This window comes from Hyla sarda, chromosome 11, assembly GCF_029499605.1.
Source record: "Hyla sarda isolate aHylSar1 chromosome 11, aHylSar1.hap1, whole genome shotgun sequence".
NCBI lineage: Eukaryota > Metazoa > Chordata > Amphibia > Anura > Hylidae > Hyla > Hyla sarda.
Window position 1 is genome coordinate 105,122,982 of NC_079199.1, and position 19,499 is coordinate 105,142,480.

The 19,499-nt window shown below is 48.7% G+C and overlaps 1 protein-coding gene across 5 annotated transcripts in view; it reads right to left on the reverse strand.

The window, feature by feature from the left end:
* KCNN3 (potassium calcium-activated channel subfamily N member 3) overlaps positions 1 to 19,499 on the reverse strand; it is a 162,301-nt gene that overhangs the window by 17,395 nt on the left and 125,407 nt on the right. For all 5 annotated transcript variants that reach the window (XM_056546582.1, XM_056546583.1, XM_056546586.1 and 2 more), the window contains 2 exons: positions 12,205 to 12,623; positions 5,152 to 5,293 (listed from right to left, as the gene is read on the reverse strand). In XM_056546582.1, the coding sequence (XP_056402557.1) occupies positions 5,152 to 5,293; positions 12,205 to 12,623 (561 nt within the window). The remainder of the gene's footprint in view (positions 1 to 5,151; positions 5,294 to 12,204; positions 12,624 to 19,499) is intronic.

Consider the following 19,499-nt stretch of genomic DNA (forward strand, 5'->3'; position numbering starts at 1 on the left):
TTATGTGTATATTCATGTTCAGTATATTTTAGGTTGCACTTAGGTTTGGGGTTTAGTATTAGGCTGGGGGAGGGGTGTTAAAAGAGGGAGGGGGTTTCTATGGGACTTTGATATATACAGAAAATCCTATGTTATTTAGTTTGTCTTAGTTGTGCATTATTCATTCTTTTATGTTGTGGCTATTGCAACTGAGCTTGAGACTTTACATTTATATTGTTTATTAATGTGTTATGGTAATACTAATATATATAAATAAATAAATATATATATATGTGTGTGTGTATGTGTATTATATGTATGCATTTATTTAGTATGTAGGTATGCATGCATATATGTATGAATGTATGTTGTGTATATGTATGTAGTTTGTAGTATGCAGGTATGTATGTATGTAGGTAGGTATGTATGTAGTTTGTAGTATGTCCTTAAGTATGTAGTTTGTATATTGTATTTAGGTATGTATATAGTTTATAGTATGTGGTTATGTATGTAGTTTGTATTATGTATGTAGTTTATAGTATGTATGTAGTTTGTAGTATTATGTAGTTTATAGTATGTAGGTATGCATGCATATATGTATGTATGAATGTATGTTGTGTATATCTATGTATGTAGTTTGTAGTATGTCCTTAAGTATGTAGTTTGTATATTATATTTAGGTATGTATATAGTTTATAGTATGTAGTTATGTATGTAGTTTGTATTATGTATGTAGTTTATAGTATGTATGTAGTTTGTATTATGTATGTAGTTTATAGTATGTATGTAGTTTGTAGTATTATGTAGTTTATAGTATGTAGGTATGCATGTTTGTAGTATATATGTCATTTATAGTGTGTAGGTATGTATATAGATTGTCGTATTATGTAGTTTATAGTATATAGGTATCTATGTAGTTTGTATTATGTAGGTAGGTATGTATGTAGTTGGTAGTATGTAGGTATGAATGTAGATGTAGTTAGGTATGTCCAAGTTTAAAAAGCAGCCACAGGTGACCGCTCACCCCTTCCACTCGATGCCCGCCTGTGGAGTGCAATCCAAATACCTTTGCTTTTATTCAACGATATATACCAAGGTACAGACAGGAGGTAAAAACTTTCTGACGCGTTTCATGCTAGTAGCACTTAGTCATACAATAGTTTACAGAAATTAGACACACATTAAAATACTGTGAAACCACATCCTATTTATTTGGGGGGGAAAAACTGTGATGCCGGTGTTCCACTCGCTTCCAAGGTCCACAGTGGAGCCTTCCTGCCACCTTTAAAGGGGTACTCCGGCCCTGAGACATCTTATCTCCTATCCAAAGTATAGGGGATAAGATGTCTCACTGCGGGGGTCCCGCCGCTGCGGACCCCCGCAATCTTGTATTTGCCACCCACCTGTTTGAGCTGCACACCATGGTGCCAGCTTACTCCGACCCAGTGTGACGTCATCCCTTGCTATACAAGTCTATGGGAGGCCTTCACGTACCCTCCCATAGACTTGAATAGCGGGGTGGGGGGGATGACGTCACACATCGGAGGAGTCATGACTGCCGTCACGCCCCATCCCATAGACTTGCATAGCGGGGGCGGAGTCGTGACGTCACGATACTCCGGCCCCGTGGTCGGCAACCGGCTGTTTGTGAGCTGGCACCATAGCGTGCAGCTCAAACAGATGGGTGGCGAATACAAGATTGCGGGGGTCTCCAGCGGCGGGACCCCCGCGGTGAGACATCTTATCCCCTATGCTTTGGATAGGGGATAAGATGTCTCAGGGCCGGAATACCCCTTTAAGACCTATTGTGGCAGGGATAAGTAAATTGGGCATAGGGGTTTTACCTTCACTGGGTGTTGGATCAATAAACTTTGGACTTTTAATTTTTCCTAATTTTTTTCTTGGGAGCTGGATACCCCCCCCCCCTTCTTTTTTCACTATGTGATTATATTGCAGTAGGAGACACTTGTGTCATTTACAGCCAACAAAGTGTATAAAAATTACTTTAAAGGGGTATTCCAGGAAAAAAAAAATTTATGTATCAACTGGCTCCAGAAAGTTAAACAAATTTGTAAATTACCTCTGTTAAAAAATCTTAATCCTTTCAGTACTTATCAGCTGCTGAAGTTGAGTTGTTCTTTTCTGTCTAAGTGCTCTCTGATGACACCTGTCTCGGGAACCGCCCAGTTTAGAAGCAAATCCCCATAGCAAACCTCTTCTACTCTGTGCAGTTCCCGAGACAAGCAGAGATGTCAGCAGAGAGCACTGTTGCCAGACAGAAAACAACAACTCAACTTCAGCAGCTGATAATTATTGAAAGGATTAAGATTTTTTAACAGAAGTAATTTACATATCTGTTTAATTTTCTGGAGCCAGTTGATATAAAACCCGTTTAACATATATAATGAATTATACAGATTTTTTACGTGCACCTGAATGGAAACCTGCAAGGGTTAACATGCGGGAGAACTCTGTCTGAGAGGATTATGTCTAATTGGAAATCCACGTCACCGGAAAAAGGATGTGGTTTCACAGTATTTGAATGTGTGTCTAATTTCTGTAAACTATTGTATGACGAAGCGCTACTAGCATGAAACGCGTCAGAAAGTTTTTACCTCCTGTCTGTACCTTGGCATATATCGTTGAATAAAAGCAAAGGTATTTGGATTGCACTCCTTAGTGCTGGACTTTCTTTCAATATAGTTAGGTATGTAGGTAGGTATGTGCCCCTTTAAGGAGTGCCCTATAGCTGCATGCAGGAAGGTGAGCGGCGGTCGGGGAGCACCATTAATTGCATTTCCAGTGAATATTAAAGAGAAAACAGTGATGGAGCCATTTACAATGTGACACAAGAGAATGTTCCACTTTGCGCGGGTTTAGATACCAAAGGAGACGCTGCGGCCTGTTCCGTTACCGTGGTAACACAGCTGTAAGGCCTACCGCTAAGGGCTCATTACCCAGCAAACAATAATAATAAATCCGTGTGAGGGAAGCCACCAGAGGAAATCAGGTTGGAAGGAAGGGAAAACCCTCACATGAAATGACTCAGCTACAAAATGACATTAATTATACAATAAAAAAGAACGGCGCCGGGCATTTCCAGGGCCGCGAACAGAGAAAAACAAGAGATGGCGAGAAAGAGGGCGCGAGAGCGGTAGGGAAAATAGATGTTCCTGCAGGAAAGCTGCAAATATAATTACAGCTGGAATCCGGAGGGAAGATAATTGGAGGCCGGAATTAGAACAAGATATTTTTAATCAACGGGAGGCTGATTATATAGCGCGGGCTGAAGAGACCGCCAATACCAAAAAAGAGACGCGCTGAAAGTATAGAAGAGCCGCTATCATGTGGAACGGAGGAGCAGTCAGCCTATGGATGCGTACACTGCCCCCGTTCCAGGATGCCTGCACATGACATTCCAAAAGTATAGAAGAGCCGCTATCATGTGGAACGGAGGAGCAGTCAGCCTATGGATGCGTACACTGCCCCCGTTCCAGGATGCCTGCACATGACATTCCAAAAGTATAGAAGAGACAATATCATGTGGAACGGAGGAGCAGTCAGCCTATGGAGGTGTATACTGCCCCCGTTCCAGGATGCCTGCACATGACACGCCGAAAGTATAGAAGAGACAATATCATGTGGATTGGAGGAGCAGTCAGCCTATGGAGGTGTATACTGCCCCTGTTCCAGGATGCCTGCACATGACACGCCAAAAGTATAGAATAGACAATATCGTGTGGAACGGAGGAGCAGTCAGCCTATGGAGGTGTATACTGCCCCCGTTCCAGGATGCCTGCACATGACACGCCGAAAGTATAGAAGAGACAATATCATGTGGATTGGAGGAGCAGTCAGCCTATGGAGGTGTATACTGCCCCTGTTCCAGGATGCCTGCACATGACACGCCAAAAGTATAGAATAGACAATATCGTGTGGAACGGAGGAGCAGTCAGCCTATGGATGCGTACACTGCCCCCGTTCCAGGATGCCTGCACATGACACGCCGAAAGTATAGAAGCGACGATATCATGTGGAATGGAGGAGCAGTCAGCCTATGGAGGTGTATACTGCCCCCGTTCCAGGATGCCTGCACATGACACGCCGAAAGTATAGAAGAGACAATATCATGTGGAACGGAGGAGCAGTCAGCCTTTGGAGGTGTATACTGCACCCGTTCCAGGATGCCTGCACATGACACGCCGAAAGTATAGAAGAGACGATATCCTGTGGAATGGAGGAGCAGTCAGCTGATGCCCCCCCTAATGTCCGTCTACGCAAACACGACAAATAAAGTTGGAGAGTTTTTGTAAATTAAACTGCTAAACTGTGCAGGCATCCTGGAACGGGGGGCAGTATTCGCATCCTTCAGATGCTTATACTGCCCCCGTTCCAGGATGCCTGCCTATCCTAAGGATAGGGGATAGGTATCAGATCGCTGACACCCCCCACGATCTCCCACATAGCGCCCCGACTCTAAATACAGACGACAAGCCTCTTCAATGCAGAACCGGAGATTCCTGAGTGCTGATTCTTGTGGTCACAATTATCTAATGTTATTGCCCAATTATTGATGGTTTACCGCTCTATCAGCCCAGCATGCTGAACCGAGTACATATAAGAGCATAGCCAATGACTGAGAGTCCAGAGCCATATATTACCTCCGGGCCATTCACTGTACAGGATCAGTGCTGACTGCCTTTTAACAGAAGTCCCTGCACCTGAACGAGTATTTCACTGGAAACTAATCCTAAAAGTTTTTGGATTCTGAAAAATATGAACTTTTTCAAGAGAATGAAGCCACAACTGTTACCTCCTCAAATCCTGCACACCCAACACCCGAGTGCGGAAGGGTTGGCACCGTCTCCGGACCTACACCAGATCCATGTCCACAAAAAGAAGTTCCGGCTCGTTGGTGCAGTGAAAGCTTTTATTAACTTATCCAATGAGCAACATACAGCACAGGACAAAGCACCCTGACACATTTTGGCTCTCTATGACCCTTAGTCTTGCCAAAACTAAGGGCCCTAGTGGCCCGATAATTTAACATTTTTTTTAAAGAAAACAAGAAGTATCACCCTCAAAGATCCAGCATACCCCATGGCAGTCCCTTAAATCCACCTTTCTATATTGAAACTATGGCCACCCTTCTATTACATAGACTTTTCTTACCATGATGCCAGTTAGCAGACACACACCCTTCCCGCAGTAGGTGTTCGGTACCATGTCACCGTAACCAATGGACAGGAACGTTATGGAGATCAGCCACATGGCACCTAAGAAGTTGCTGGTGACGTCTTGCTGGTCATGGTACCTGTGGAGGAAAGAGACACATGAGAATGTGGCCTCCAGTCACCCAATGTAAACTGCATGTGTTATCACTGGTGAAGGGACAGAATGACCTCAGAGCCTATGAGGAGATCGTTTGATACCAGTATTGCACAAGTTGGGGTCCATTGAATGAGCGTGTTGGTATAGAGGGATTGGCAAATATAGTTGTTGGCTGAATGAGTGTGCATGTGTATGGAGGGATCGGGAGATATAGTTGGTTTAATGAGCGTGCATGTGTATGGAGGGATCGGGAGATATAGTTGTTGGTTTAATGAGCGTGCATGTGTATGGTGGGAATGGGAGATACAGTATAGTTGTTGGCTAAATGTGCATGTAAATTATAGAGGGTTCAGGAGATATATTTGTTGGCCGAATAAGCATGCATGTGTATGGAGGGATTGGGAGATATAGTTGGTGGCCGAATGAGCGTGCATGTGTAAGTGCCCGTCCGGCTGCATTACAGGTGATGAGTCTGTAGAAAGTGCTGAGGAGTCTGTAGAAAGTGCTCCTCCTGCTCCATTACATATGATGAGTCTGTAGAAAGTGCTCCTCCTGCTCCATTACATGTGACGAATCTGTAGAAAGTGCTCCTCCTGCTCCATTACATATGATGAGTCTGTAGAATGTGCTCCTCTTGCTCCATTACAGGTGGCGAATCTGTAGAAAGTGCTCCTCCTGCTCCATTACAGGGGATGAGTCTGTAGAAAGTGCTCCTCTTGCTCCATTACAGGTGACGAATCTGTAGAAAGTGCTCCTCCTGCTCCATTACAGGTGATGAGTCTGTAGAAAGTGCTCCTCCTGCTCCATGACATGTGATGAGTCTGTAGAAAGTGTTCTTCCTGCTCCATTACAGGTGATGAGTCTGTAGAAAGTGCTCCTCCTGCTCCATTACATGTGACGAATCTGTAGAAAGTGCTCCTCCTGCTCCATTACAGGTGATGAGTGTAGAATGTGCTCCTCCTGCTCCATGACATGCGATGAGTCTGTAGAAAGTGCTCCTCCTGCTCCATGACATGTGATGAGTCTGTAGAAAGTGTTCTTCCTGCTCCATTACAGGTGATGAGTGTAGAAAGTGTTCCTCCTGCTCCATTACAGGTGATGAGTCTGTAGAAAGTGCTCCTCCTGCTCTATGACATGTGATGAGTCTGTAGAAAGTGCTCCTCCTGCTCCATTACATATGATGAGTCTGTAGAATGTGCTCCTCCTGCTCCATTACATATGATGAGTCTGTAGAAAGTACTCCTCCTGCTCCATGACATGTGATGAGTCTGTAGAATGTGCTCTTCCTGCTCCATTACATATGATGAGTCTGTAGAAAGTGCTCCTCCTGCTCCATGACATGTGATGAGTCTGTAGAATGTGCTCCTCCTGCTCCATTACATATGATGAGTCTGTAGAAAGTGTTCTTCCTGCTCCATTACAGGTGATGAGTGTAGAAAGTGTTCCTCCTGCTCCATTACAGGTGATGAGTCTGTAGAAAGTGCTCCTCCTGCTCTATGACATGTGATGAGTCTGTAGAAAGTGCTCCTCCTGCTCCATTACATATGATGAGTCTGTAGAATGTGCTCCTCCTGCTCCATTACATATGATGAGTCTGTAGAAAGTACTCCTCCTGCTCCATGACATGTGATGAGTCTGTAGAATGTGCTCTTCCTGCTCCATTACATATGATGAGTCTGTAGAAAGTGCTCCTCCTGCTCCATGACATGTGATGAGTCTGTAGAATGTGCTCCTCCTGCTCCATTACATATGATGAGTCTGTAGAAAGTGTTCTTCCTGCTCCATTACAGGTGATGTTATTTCACCATGGTCAGTTCTAGATACCATGTGGCAATGGTATAACCTTCATAGATTCTGGATTTATTTTGGTCAGGGAGTATCTGGATAACAGGTCTACAGGTTTCAAAGACATATTTCCCTCTGGACTGTTTTCGCAATGAGGCGTGTAGCCGTCCACTCTCCGGAGAAATATCATCAGGTCTGGGATCAGCCATGGTTGTAAAAAAGCTTTAAGTGCTGCTGCAGAGATACAAAAGAATACGACATTTCTGTAGTGGAGGAATGTGATCTGCGGGTGCCCGAAGAGGGCGAGAGCAGGTGTGAGGGGCAGATGGTGGCTTGTGTGAGAGAGTGGACGCACCCATAGACAATGATACGCGTCTGCCCCCATCTCACCATCACCTGAGGTATTACCCAGAAGAAAGTTACATTTAGATGTAAGCACTCCGCACATAGTAAGAGATGGTGGAGATGTATGAAGGCTTTATGTTTCATCAGGTATGAGCTCTCGGTTATGTGAGGTCTATGGGACTTGCTTGGGTCAAGAGGAACGAGTATTAACCAGAGATTTGTCCTGTTGGGTTAGTTTGAGAGGTTACTTTCCACTTTCGGACATCTGGGTATGCGCTACCATCTTGAATTGAGGGGTTCCTTACTAAAGGGATGTGACCGAGCAACAGGAGTGAACCTGTGGGGCTACCAGACAGGTTTGGCTTTGGACCATGCTCAGGAGAGGAGTCTCTAGGTGTTCATCCTTTATCCAGGATGCCGATACTGGACTTTTGCTTCTAGAGTGTAGCGGCCGGCCCAGTGAAGTGTTTGGCATCGGTGCAGGGCACCAGGAGTGGAGGCTAAAGAGTGTAGTTAACATTCCAGGTCGAACACTGGAGAGTCAATATGGTACAGGAAAGAGGGTCAGGCAGCATAGATTCAGGGTCAGGCAGGCAGCATAGATTCACGGTCAGGCAGGCAGCATAGATTCAGGGTCAGGCAGGCAGCATAGTTTCAGGGTCAGGCAGGCAGTATAGATTCAGGGTCAGGCAGGAAGCATAGATTCAGGGTCAGGCAGGAAGCATAGATTCAGGGTCAGGCAGGAAGCATAGATTCAGGGTCAGGCAGGCAGCATAAATTCAGGGTCAACAATCAGAGCCAGGAGAGACTGTTTCGGCAGAAATAAAATCCAGATGTCGGGCATGGCGGATATATGGTCAGCAACATGACATCCCGTACTATGGACACTGTGGAACCAAAAACAACCTTCAGGTACCAGAGGGCAGACCTGCTGTAAATAGGTGATGAGGCGGGATTGGAAAGGGACAGGTTTTTTGTGGGGGGCCCGGCCCCATATAATTCCAGAAGGAGCAAGTGGACATACCCTAGAGGCCAGAACTGAAACTGCAGGCGAAAGAGACAACAGCAGCAAGCAGCCATATCTATTAGACTTATATTGGCCGTTCCGTCCCCATATCCGGAGAGAAGGGTCGGGCAGATTGACTTTTTTTGTCCTTTTTTTGAAGGATTTCCTCATCTTTCTCATCTGGAGGGGACAAGCCGCCAATGGACTCAGTTCCTGTTTGCCGCCCCTTATGTCCCTATAAACCCACTGAGTATTTTAGGATTCATTTCCTCCCCCTTTCCCTCCTTCCTTGGGTTGTATTCCTATTGTAGCGGTTTTGCCCGATATTTTGAGCAGGTAAGTAGATGTCCAGTTGAATTTCTTCGGATTTATATACGCCAAACATTTTGAACGCGTGCGTATTTTCCCTTAGAGGTAACTGCAACAACATCTGCTCGTCAGATTTCTTACGAAGTAGAATGTGTCGGCGCGTCACGTGACTGATGGTCGCAGGCAGCTCTGCAGACGGGAAGCCGCGCTACGAATACCGAATAGGCCACTCAACGCCCTGGAGGATTTCAAAGATGATTTTCCGGCCGGCTGCCTCGCCAGTGACACCGCGAGTAATCCGTAATCTTGTTTACAACCATTTCCAGGCTCCGGAAAATCATTCTGGATTTAAAGGGCTCCTCCTCGGAATAATAGAGATGTGGTTCGGTAGCTCAACAGCGTCACGTATCCGGGGGGGGGGGGGGGGGGGTTGGCCACCATTACAATAGGGATAGACTGACCGGCCACTTTATTAGGTACGCCTGTACAGTTCCTTGGTTAACGCAATCACATGGCAGCAACTCAATGCATTTGGGCATGTAGACACGGTCAAGATAACTTGTTGAAGTTGAGTCCGTGCATCAGAATGGGGACATTTTGAAACGTGGTATGGTTGTTGGTGCCAGACGGGCCAGTCTGAGGATTTCGGAGATTTTCACGCACAGCCATCTCGAAGGTTTACAGAGGAAATATACAGTGAGCGACAGTTGTGCAAAAGGCTGTCGGGGCATGCTGGGAGTTGTAGTTCTACAACAGCTGGAGCAACACTGGTTGGGAAACACCGCTCTACACATTAGGTGTCTAACCTGCGGCCCTGCAGCTGTTACAAAACTACAACTCCCAGCATGCCCGGACAGCCGTTGGCTGTCCGGGCATGCTGGGAGTTGTAGTTTTGCAGCACTGGCTGGAAAACACTGCTTTACAGTCAGTGCTGCTCAAGCTGCTTTACAACCGTATGACTGTTGGAAAACTACAACTCCCAGCATGCCTGGACCCTGGTATCTGATAGGTGCGGGTCTTGGTGATGTTACCAGCCGGTGGTCATGTGACCAGGCACCACCCTAGATGCCCCATATTACAGCAGATGCGGCATCTTCCGCCCACGGTGCAGACAGATATATCAGCGATTTCTCATCACCGTCCATTAACCGTATTCCTTTCCTCTATGTGATTATACACAGGGGGCACCCGGCTCTTATATACAGGAGACTAATGGGCTCTTATACACAGGGGGCACCCGGCTCTTCTATAGAGGAGTCTAATGGGCTCTTATACACAGGGGGCCCGGCTCTTCTATAGAGGAGTCTAATGGGCTCTTATATACAGGGGAGCCCGGCTCTTGTATACAGAAGTCTAATGGGCTCTTATACACAGGGGAGCCCGGCTCTTATATACAGGAGTCTAATGGGCTCTTATACACAGGGGAGCCCGGCTCTTATATACAGGAGTCTAATGGGCTCTTATACACAGGGGAGCCCGGCTCTTATATACAGGAGTCTAATGGGCTCTTATACACAGGGGAGCCCGGCTCTTATATACAGGAGTCTAATGGGCTCTTATACACAGGGGGCACCCGGCTCTTCTATAGAGGAGTCTAATGGGCTCTTATACACAGGGGGCCCGGCTCTTATATACAGGAGTCTAATGGGCTCTTATACACAGGGGAGCCCGGCTCTTGTATACAGAAGTCTAATGGGCACTTATACACAGGGGGACCCGGCTCTTATATACAGGAATCTAATGGGCTCTTATACACAGGGGGGACCCGGCTCTTATATACATGAGTCTAATGAGCACTTATACACAGGGGAGCCCGGCTCTTATATACAGGAGTCTAATGGGCACTTATACACAGGGGGCCCGGCTCTTATATACAGGAGTCTAATGGGCTCTTATACACATGGGGGCCCAGCTCTTATATAGAGGAGTCTAATAGGCTCTTATACACAGGGGGGCCTGGCTCTTATATACAGGAGTCTGATGGGCTCTTATACACAGGGGGGCCCAGCTCTTATATAGAGGAGTCTAATGGGCTCTTATACACAGGGGGGCCCAGCTCTTATATAGAGGAGTCTAATGGGCTCTTATACACAGGGGGGCCCAGCTCTTATATAGAGGAGTCTAATGGGCTCTTATACACAGGGGGGCCCGGCTCTTATATAGAGGAGTCTAATGGGCTCTTATACACAGGGGGGCCCAGCTCTTATATAGAGGAGTCTAATGGGCTCTTATACACAGGGGGGCCCGGCTCTTATATACAGGAGTCTAATGGGCTCTTATACACAGGGGGGCCCGGCTCTTATATACAGGAGTCTAATGGGCTCTTATACACAGGGGGGCCCGGCTCTTATATACAGGAGTCTAATGGGCTCTTATACACAGGGGGACCGGTCTCTTATATACAGGAGTCTAATGGGCTCTTATACACAGGGGGCACCCGGCTCTTATATACAGGAGTCTAATGGGCTCTTATACACAGGGGGGCCCGGCTCTTATATACAGGAGTCTAATGGGCTCTTATACACAGGGGGGCCGGCTCTTATATACAGGAGTCTAATGGGCTCTTATACACAGGGGGGCCCGGCTCTTATATACAGGAGTCTAATGGGCTCTTATACACAGGGGGGCCCGGCTCTTATATACAGGAGTCTAAAGGGCTCTTATACACAGGGGGACCGGTCTCTTATATACAGGAGTCTAATGGGCTCTTATACACAGGGGGGCCCAGCTCTTATATACAGGAGTCTAATGGGCTCTTATACACAGGGGGACCGGTCTCTTGTATACAGGAGTCTAATGGGCTCTTATACACAGGGGGCACCCGGCTCTTCTATACAAGAGTCTAATGGGCTCTTATACACAGGGGGGCCCAGCTCTTATATAGAGGAGTCTAATGGAATATTTGCTCCCACTAAAAGCATTAAAAAAAAAAAGTCAATCATTATTTTCTTAGCGATTTTATTGCTGATGATGACTGCGCCGCTGAGCGCCGGGGGGAGGGGCCGCCATCCAATATTACACAAAGTACTCTACAGGAACATCTTTAATATAGGACGGTGGTCTCCAAACTGTGGACCTCCAGATGCTGCAAAACTATAACTCCCAACATGCCCGGACAGCCAACTGTTTTGCAACAGCTGTAGGGCCACAGCTGGAAACCTAGGGTGTAGATCAGTGTTTTCCTACCAGTGATGCTCCAGCTGTTGGGAAACTACAGCCGTTGGCTGTCCGGGCATGCTGGGGGTTGTAGTTTTGCAACAGCTGGAGGCACACTGGTTAGTAAACACTGCTCTAGACTCTAGCATGCTGGGAGTTGTAGTTTTACAACAGCTGGAGCATCACTGGTTGGGTGTCTTACAGGAACAGAAGAACGGTGATCAGAGTATAGAACCGGACATAAGGCAGAATTATGAATGCAGCTCTGGAGCCATCATGGCCGCCCTCCTCACCTCTCGCAGACCCGCACGGTCCAGGCAGCGATGATCCACAAGGAGATGCTGAAGACGAGGAGCACGGTGCCCGGGCAGATGGTCATCAGGGTCTTCATGACGAAGCGGGTGTTGAAGTTGATCTTGTTGAGGGCCCCGATGCTGCGGGACGAGGCGTCTGTGAAGAGTTTACTGTGCAGGAGCATGACCCGGGCGATAAGGTAAAGCCGCAGGAACATGGGGATGGACAGGATGATGTCCACGTCCGCCTCCGCCTGCGACGGGGTGTAGGAGAAGGCCAGGCGGGCGTTCCAGAAGAACTTGTACTCCCCGGGGATCGGGTGAATGGCGCAGATGAGCAGCTCCAGGCTGATGTAGAAAATCCGCTCGTATGTCATGGCGATCCGCCAGTCATCAGCGCCATTGTCTATGATGAACAACTGGAGGGAAGACAGGAGAAAAAGGGCAGCATTATAGTAGTTATATTCTTGTATATAGGAGCAGTATTATAGTAGTTATATTCTTGTATATAGGGGGCAGTATTATAGTAGCTATATTCTTGTATATAGGAGCAGTATTATAGTAGTTATATTCCTGTATATAGGAGCAGTATTATAGTAGTTATATTCTTGTATATAGGAGCAGTATTATAGTAGTTATATTCTTGTAGATAGGAGCAGTATTATAGTAGGTATATTCTTGTATATAGGAGCAGTATTATAGTAGTTATATTCTTGTATATAGGAGCAGTATTATAGTAGTTATATTCTTGTAGATAGGAGCAGTATTATAGTAGTTATATTCTTGTATATAGGAGCAGTATTATAGTAGTTATATTCTTGTATATAGGATCAGTATTATAGTAGTTATATTCTTGTATATAGGATCAGTATTATAGTAGTTATATTCTTGTATATAGGAGCAGTATTATAGTAGTTATATTCTTGTATATAGGAGCAGTATTATAGTAGTTATATTCTTGTAGATAGGAGCAGTATTATAGTAGTTATATTCTTGTATATAGGAGCAGTATTATAGTAGTTATATTCTTGTATATAGGAGCAGTATTATAGTAGTTATATTCTTGTATATAGGGGCAGTATTATAGTAGTTATATTCTTGTATATAGGAGCAGTATTATAGTAGTTATATTCTTGTATATAGGAGCAGTATTATAGTAGTTATAATTTTGTATATAGGAGCAGTATTATAGTAGTTATATTCTTGTATATAGGAGCAGTATTATAGTAGTTATATTCTTGTATATAGGAGCAGTATTTGTTACGCCTAGCGCTCCGGGTCCCCGCTCCTCCCCGGAGCGCGTACGGCGTCTCTCTCTCCGCAGCGCCCCGGTCGGTCCCGCTGACCGGGAGCGCTGCACTGTCATGGCCGTCGGGGATGCGATTCGCACAGCGGGACGCGCCCGCTCGCGAATCGCATCCCAGGTCACTTACCCGTTCCCGTCCCCTGCTGTCATGTGCTGGCGCGCGCGGCTCCGCTCTCTAGGGCGCGCGCGCGCCAGCTCCCTGAGACTTAAAGGGCCAGTGCACCAATGATTGGTGCCTGGCCCAATTAGCTTAATTGGCTTCCATCTGCTCCCTGCCTTTATCTGACCTCCTCCCATGCACTCCCTTGCCGGATCTTGTTGCCTTGTGCCAGTGAAAGCGTTTTGTGTGTCCAAAAGCCTGTGTACCAGTACTTCTGCTATCCACCCTGACTACGAACCTTGCCGCCTGCCCCCGACCTTCTGCTACGTCCGACCTTGCTTCTGTCTACTCCCTTGTACCGCGCCTATCTTCAGCAGCCAGAGAGGTTGAGCCGTTGCTAGTGGATACGACCTGGTCACTACCGCCGCAGCAAGTCCATCCCGCTTTGCGGCGGGCTCTGGTGAAGACCAGTAGTGACTTAGAACCGGTCCACTAGCACGGTCCACGCCAATCCCTCTCTGGCACAGAGGATCCACCTCCTGCCAGCCGGCATCGTGACAGTAGATCCGGCCATGGATCCCGCTGAAGTTCCTCTGCCTGTTGTCGCCGACCTCCCCACACTGGTCGCCCAGCAAGCCCGACAGATTGCCCAACAAGATCACCAGCTGTCGTACTTGACCACCATGACTCAGCAACTCCAGTCGCAGCTACAGCAGATTCAGTCTCAGCTACAGCAGCAGCAACCATCTCCTCCGCCAGCTCCTGCACCTCTTCCGCAGCGAGTGGCCACTCCTAGCCTCCGCCTGTCCTTGCCGGACAAATTTAATGGGGACTCTAAGTTTTGCCGTGGCTTTCTTTCGCAATGTTCCCTGCATTTGGAGATGATGTCGGATCAGTTTCCTACTGAAAGGTCTAAGGTGGCTTTCGTAGTCAGCCTTCTGTCTGGAAAAGCTCTGTCATGGGCCACACCGCTCTGGGACCGCAATGACCCCGTCACTGCCTCTGTACACTCCTTCTTCTCGGAAATTCGAAGTGTCTTTGAGGAACCTGCCCGAGCCTCTTCTGCTGAGTCTGCCCTGTTGAACCTGGTCCAGGGTAATTCTTCCGTTGGCGAGTACGCCATACAATTCCGTACTCTTGCTTCTGAACTTTCCTGGAATAATGAGGCCCTCTGCGCGACCTTTAAAAAAGGCCTATCCAGCAACATTAAAGATGTTCTGGCCGCACGAGATACTCCTACCAACCTGCATGAACTCATTCATCTAGCCACTCGCATTGACATGCGTTTTTCTGAGAGGCATCAAGAGCTCCGCCAGGAAAAAGACTTAGATCTCTGGACACCTCTCCCACAGTCTCCATTGCAATCTGCGCCTAGGCCTCCCGCCGAGGAAGCCATGCAAGTGGATCGGTCTCGCCTGACCCTGGAAGAGAGGAATCGCCGTAAGGAAGAGAATCTTTGTCTGTACTGTGCCAGTACTGAACATTTTTTGGTGGATTGCCCCATCCGTCCTCCACGTCTGGGAAACGCACGCTCGCACCCAGCTCTCGTGGGTGTGGCGTCTCTTGATACTAAGTCGGCTTCTCCACGTCTCACGGTGCCTGTACGGATTTCTTCTTCAGCCAGCTCTTCCCTCTCAGCCGTGGCCTGCCTGGACTCTGGTGCCTCTGGGAATTTTATTCGGGAGTCCTTGGTCAATAAATTCCGCATCCCGGTGACCCGTCTTGTCAAGCCACTCCACATTTCCGCGGTCAACGGAGCCAGGTTGGATTGCACCGTGCGTTTCCGCACGAAGCCCCTCCTAATGTGCATCGGACCTCATCATGAGAAAATTGAGTTTTTGGTCCTCCCCAATTGCACTTCTGAAGTTCTCCTTGGACTACCCTGGCTTCTACACCATTCCCCAACCCTGGATTGGTCCACAGGGGAGATCAAGAGCTGGGGTACCTCTTGCTTCAAGGACTGCCTTAAACCGGTTACCAGTACTCCCTGCCGTGACCCTGTGGTTCCTCCTGTATCCGGTCTCCCTAAGGTCGTTATGGACTCTGCCCGCCTTAAGAAGTGCCTCTCCCCCCCTCCCAGTCCAGTCAGGCAAGCCTCGGTGCCTCCTCATGGCCCTCGTCCTGGTGTCACACTGCCCCGTGCCAGGCCTCGCCCTCTGCCCTCCCTCCCCATTCCCACTCCTGCTGTACTGCCTGCCGTTGAGGAATCCCTCCATCCTTTCCCGGTGTCCTCATCCCAGGGGAGGCAGTTACCGGACAAAGAGAAGGGGAGACCTAAGGGGGGGGGGTACTGTTACGCCTAGCGCTCCGGGTCCCCGCTCCTCCCCGGAGCGCGTACGGCGTCTCTCTCTCCGCAGCGCCCCGGTCGGTCCCGCTGACCGGGAGCGCTGCACTGTCATGGCCGTCGGGGATGCGATTCGCACAGCGGGACGCGCCCGCTCGCGAATCGCATCCCAGGTCACTTACCCGTTCCCGTCCCCTGCTGTCATGTGCTGGCGCGCGCGGCTCCGCTCTCTAGGGCGCGCGCGCGCCAGCTCCCTGAGACTTAAAGGGCCAGTGCACCAATGATTGGTGCCTGGCCCAATTAGCTTAATTGGCTTCCATCTGCTCCCTGCCTTTATCTGACCTCCTCCCATGCACTCCCTTGCCGGATCTTGTTGCCTTGTGCCAGTGAAAGCGTTTTGTGTGTCCAAAAGCCTGTGTACCAGTACTTCTGCTATCCACCCTGACTACGAACCTTGCCGCCTGCCCCCGACCTTCTGCTACGTCCGACCTTGCTTCTGTCTACTCCCTTGTACCGCGCCTATCTTCAGCAGCCAGAGAGGTTGAGCCGTTGCTAGTGGATACGACCTGGTCACTACCGCCGCAGCAAGTCCATCCCGCTTTGCGGCGGGCTCTGGTGAAGACCAGTAGTGACTTAGAACCGGTCCACTAGCACGGTCCACGCCAATCCCTCTCTGGCACAGAGGATCCACCTCCTGCCAGCCGGCATCGTGACAGTAGATCCGGCCATGGATCCCGCTGAAGTTCCTCTGCCTGTTGTCGCCGACCTCCCCACACTGGTCGCCCAGCAAGCCCGACAGATTGCCCAACAAGATCACCAGCTGTCGTACTTGACCACCATGACTCAGCAACTCCAGTCGCAGCTACAGCAGATTCAGTCTCAGCTACAGCAGCAGCAACCATCTCCTCCGCCAGCTCCTGCACCTCTTCCGCAGCGAGTGGCCACTCCTAGCCTCCGCCTGTCCTTGCCGGACAAATTTAATGGGGACTCTAAGTTTTGCCGTGGCTTTCTTTCGCAATGTTCCCTGCATTTGGAGATGATGTCGGATCAGTTTCCTACTGAAAGGTCTAAGGTGGCTTTCGTAGTCAGCCTTCTGTCTGGAAAAGCTCTGTCATGGGCCACACCGCTCTGGGACCGCAATGACCCCGTCACTGCCTCTGTACACTCCTTCTTCTCGGAAATTCGAAGTGTCTTTGAGGAACCTGCCCGAGCCTCTTCTGCTGAGTCTGCCCTGTTGAACCTGGTCCAGGGTAATTCTTCCGTTGGCGAGTACGCCATACAATTCCGTACTCTTGCTTCTGAACTTTCCTGGAATAATGAGGCCCTCTGCGCGACCTTTAAAAAAGGCCTATCCAGCAACATTAAAGATGTTCTGGCCGCACGAGATACTCCTACCAACCTGCATGAACTCATTCATCTAGCCACTCGCATTGACATGCGTTTTTCTGAGAGGCATCAAGAGCTCCGCCAGGAAAAAGACTTAGATCTCTGGACACCTCTCCCACAGTCTCCATTGCAATCTGCGCCTAGGCCTCCCGCCGAGGAAGCCATGCAAGTGGATCGGTCTCGCCTGACCCTGGAAGAGAGGAATCGCCGTAAGGAAGAGAATCTTTGTCTGTACTGTGCCAGTACTGAACATTTTTTGGTGGATTGCCCCATCCGTCCTCCACGTCTGGGAAACGCACGCTCGCACCCAGCTCTCGTGGGTGTGGCGTCTCTTGATACTAAGTCGGCTTCTCCACGTCTCACGGTGCCTGTACGGATTTCTTCTTCAGCCAGCTCTTCCCTCTCAGCCGTGGCCTGCCTGGACTCTGGTGCCTCTGGGAATTTTATTCGGGAGTCCTTGGTCAATAAATTCCGCATCCCGGTGACCCGTCTTGTCAAGCCACTCCACATTTCCGCGGTCAACGGAGCCAGGTTGGATTGCACCGTGCGTTTCCGCACGAAGCCCCTCCTAATGTGCATCGGACCTCATCATGAGAAAATTGAGTTTTTGGTCCTCCCCAATTGCACTTCTGAAGTTCTCCTTGGACTACCCTGGCTTCTACACCATTCCCCAACCCTGGATTGGTCCACAGGGGAGATCAAGAGCTGGGGTACCTCTTGCTTCAAGGACTGCCTTAAACCGGTTACCAGTACTCCCTGCCGTGACCCTGTGGTTCCTCCTGTATCCGGTCTCCCTAAGGTCGTTATGGACTCTGCCCGCCTTAAGAAGTGCCTCTCCCCCCCTCCCAGTCCAGTCAGGCAAGCCTCGGTGCCTCCTCATGGCCCTCGTCCTGGTGTCACACTGCCCCGTGCCAGGCCTCGCCCTCTGCCCTCCCTCCCCATTCCCACTCCTGCTGTACTGCCTGCCGTTGAGGAATCCCTCCATCCTTTCCCGGTGTCCTCATCCCAGGGGAGGCAGTTACCGGACAAAGAGAAGGGGAGACCTAAGGGGGGGGGGGTACTGTTACGCCTAGCGCTCCGGGTCCCCGCTCCTCCCCGGAGCGCGTACGGCGTCTCTCTCTCCGCAGCGCCCCGGTCGGTCCCGCTGACCGGGAGCGCTGCACTGTCATGGCCGTCGGGGATGCGATTCGCACAGCGGGACGCGCCCGCTCGCGAATCGCATCCCAGGTCACTTACCCGTTCCCGTCCCCTGCTGTCATGTGCTGGCGCGCGCGGCTCCGCTCTCTAGGGCGCGCGCGCGCCAGCTCCCTGAGACTTAAAGGGCCAGTGCACCAATGATTGGTGCCTGGCCCAATTAGCTTAATTGGCTTCCATCTGCTCCCTGCCTTTATCTGACCTCCTCCCATGCACTCCCTTGCCGGATCTTGTTGCCTTGTGCCAGTGAAAGCGTTTTGTGTGTCCAAAAGCCTGTGTACCAGTACTTCTGCTATCCACCCTGACTACGAACCTTGCCGCCTGCCCCCGACCTTCTGCTACGTCCGACCTTGCTTCTGTCTACTCCCTTGTACCGCGCCTATCTTCAGCAGCCAGAGAGGTTGAGCCGTTGCTAGTGGATACGACCTGGTCACTACCGCCGCAGCAAGTCCATCCCGCTTTGCGGCGGGCTCTGGTGAAGACCAGTAGTGACTTAGAACCGGTCCACTAGCACGGTCCACGCCAATCCCTCTCTGGCACAGAGGATCCACCTCCTGCCAGCCGGCATCGTGACAGTATTATAGTAGTTATATTCTTGTATATAGGGAGCAGTATTATAGTAGTTATATTCTTGTATATAGGAGCAGTATTATAGTAGTTATATTCTTGTATATAGGGAGCAGTATTATAGTAGTTATATTCTTGTATATAGGAGCAGTATTATAGTAGTTATATTCTTGTATATAGGGGCAGTATTATAGTAGTTATATTCTTGTATATAGGAGCAGTAGTATAGTAGTTATATTCTTGTATATAGGAGCAGTATTATAGTAGTTATATTCTTGTATATAGGAGCAGTATTATAGTAGTTATATTCTTGTATATAGGAGCAGTATTATAGTAGTTATATTCTTGTATATAGGAGCAGTATTAGAGTAGTTATATTCTTGTATATAGGAGCAGTATTATAGTAGTTATATTCTTGTATACAGGAGGCAGTATTATAGTAGTTATATTCTTGTATA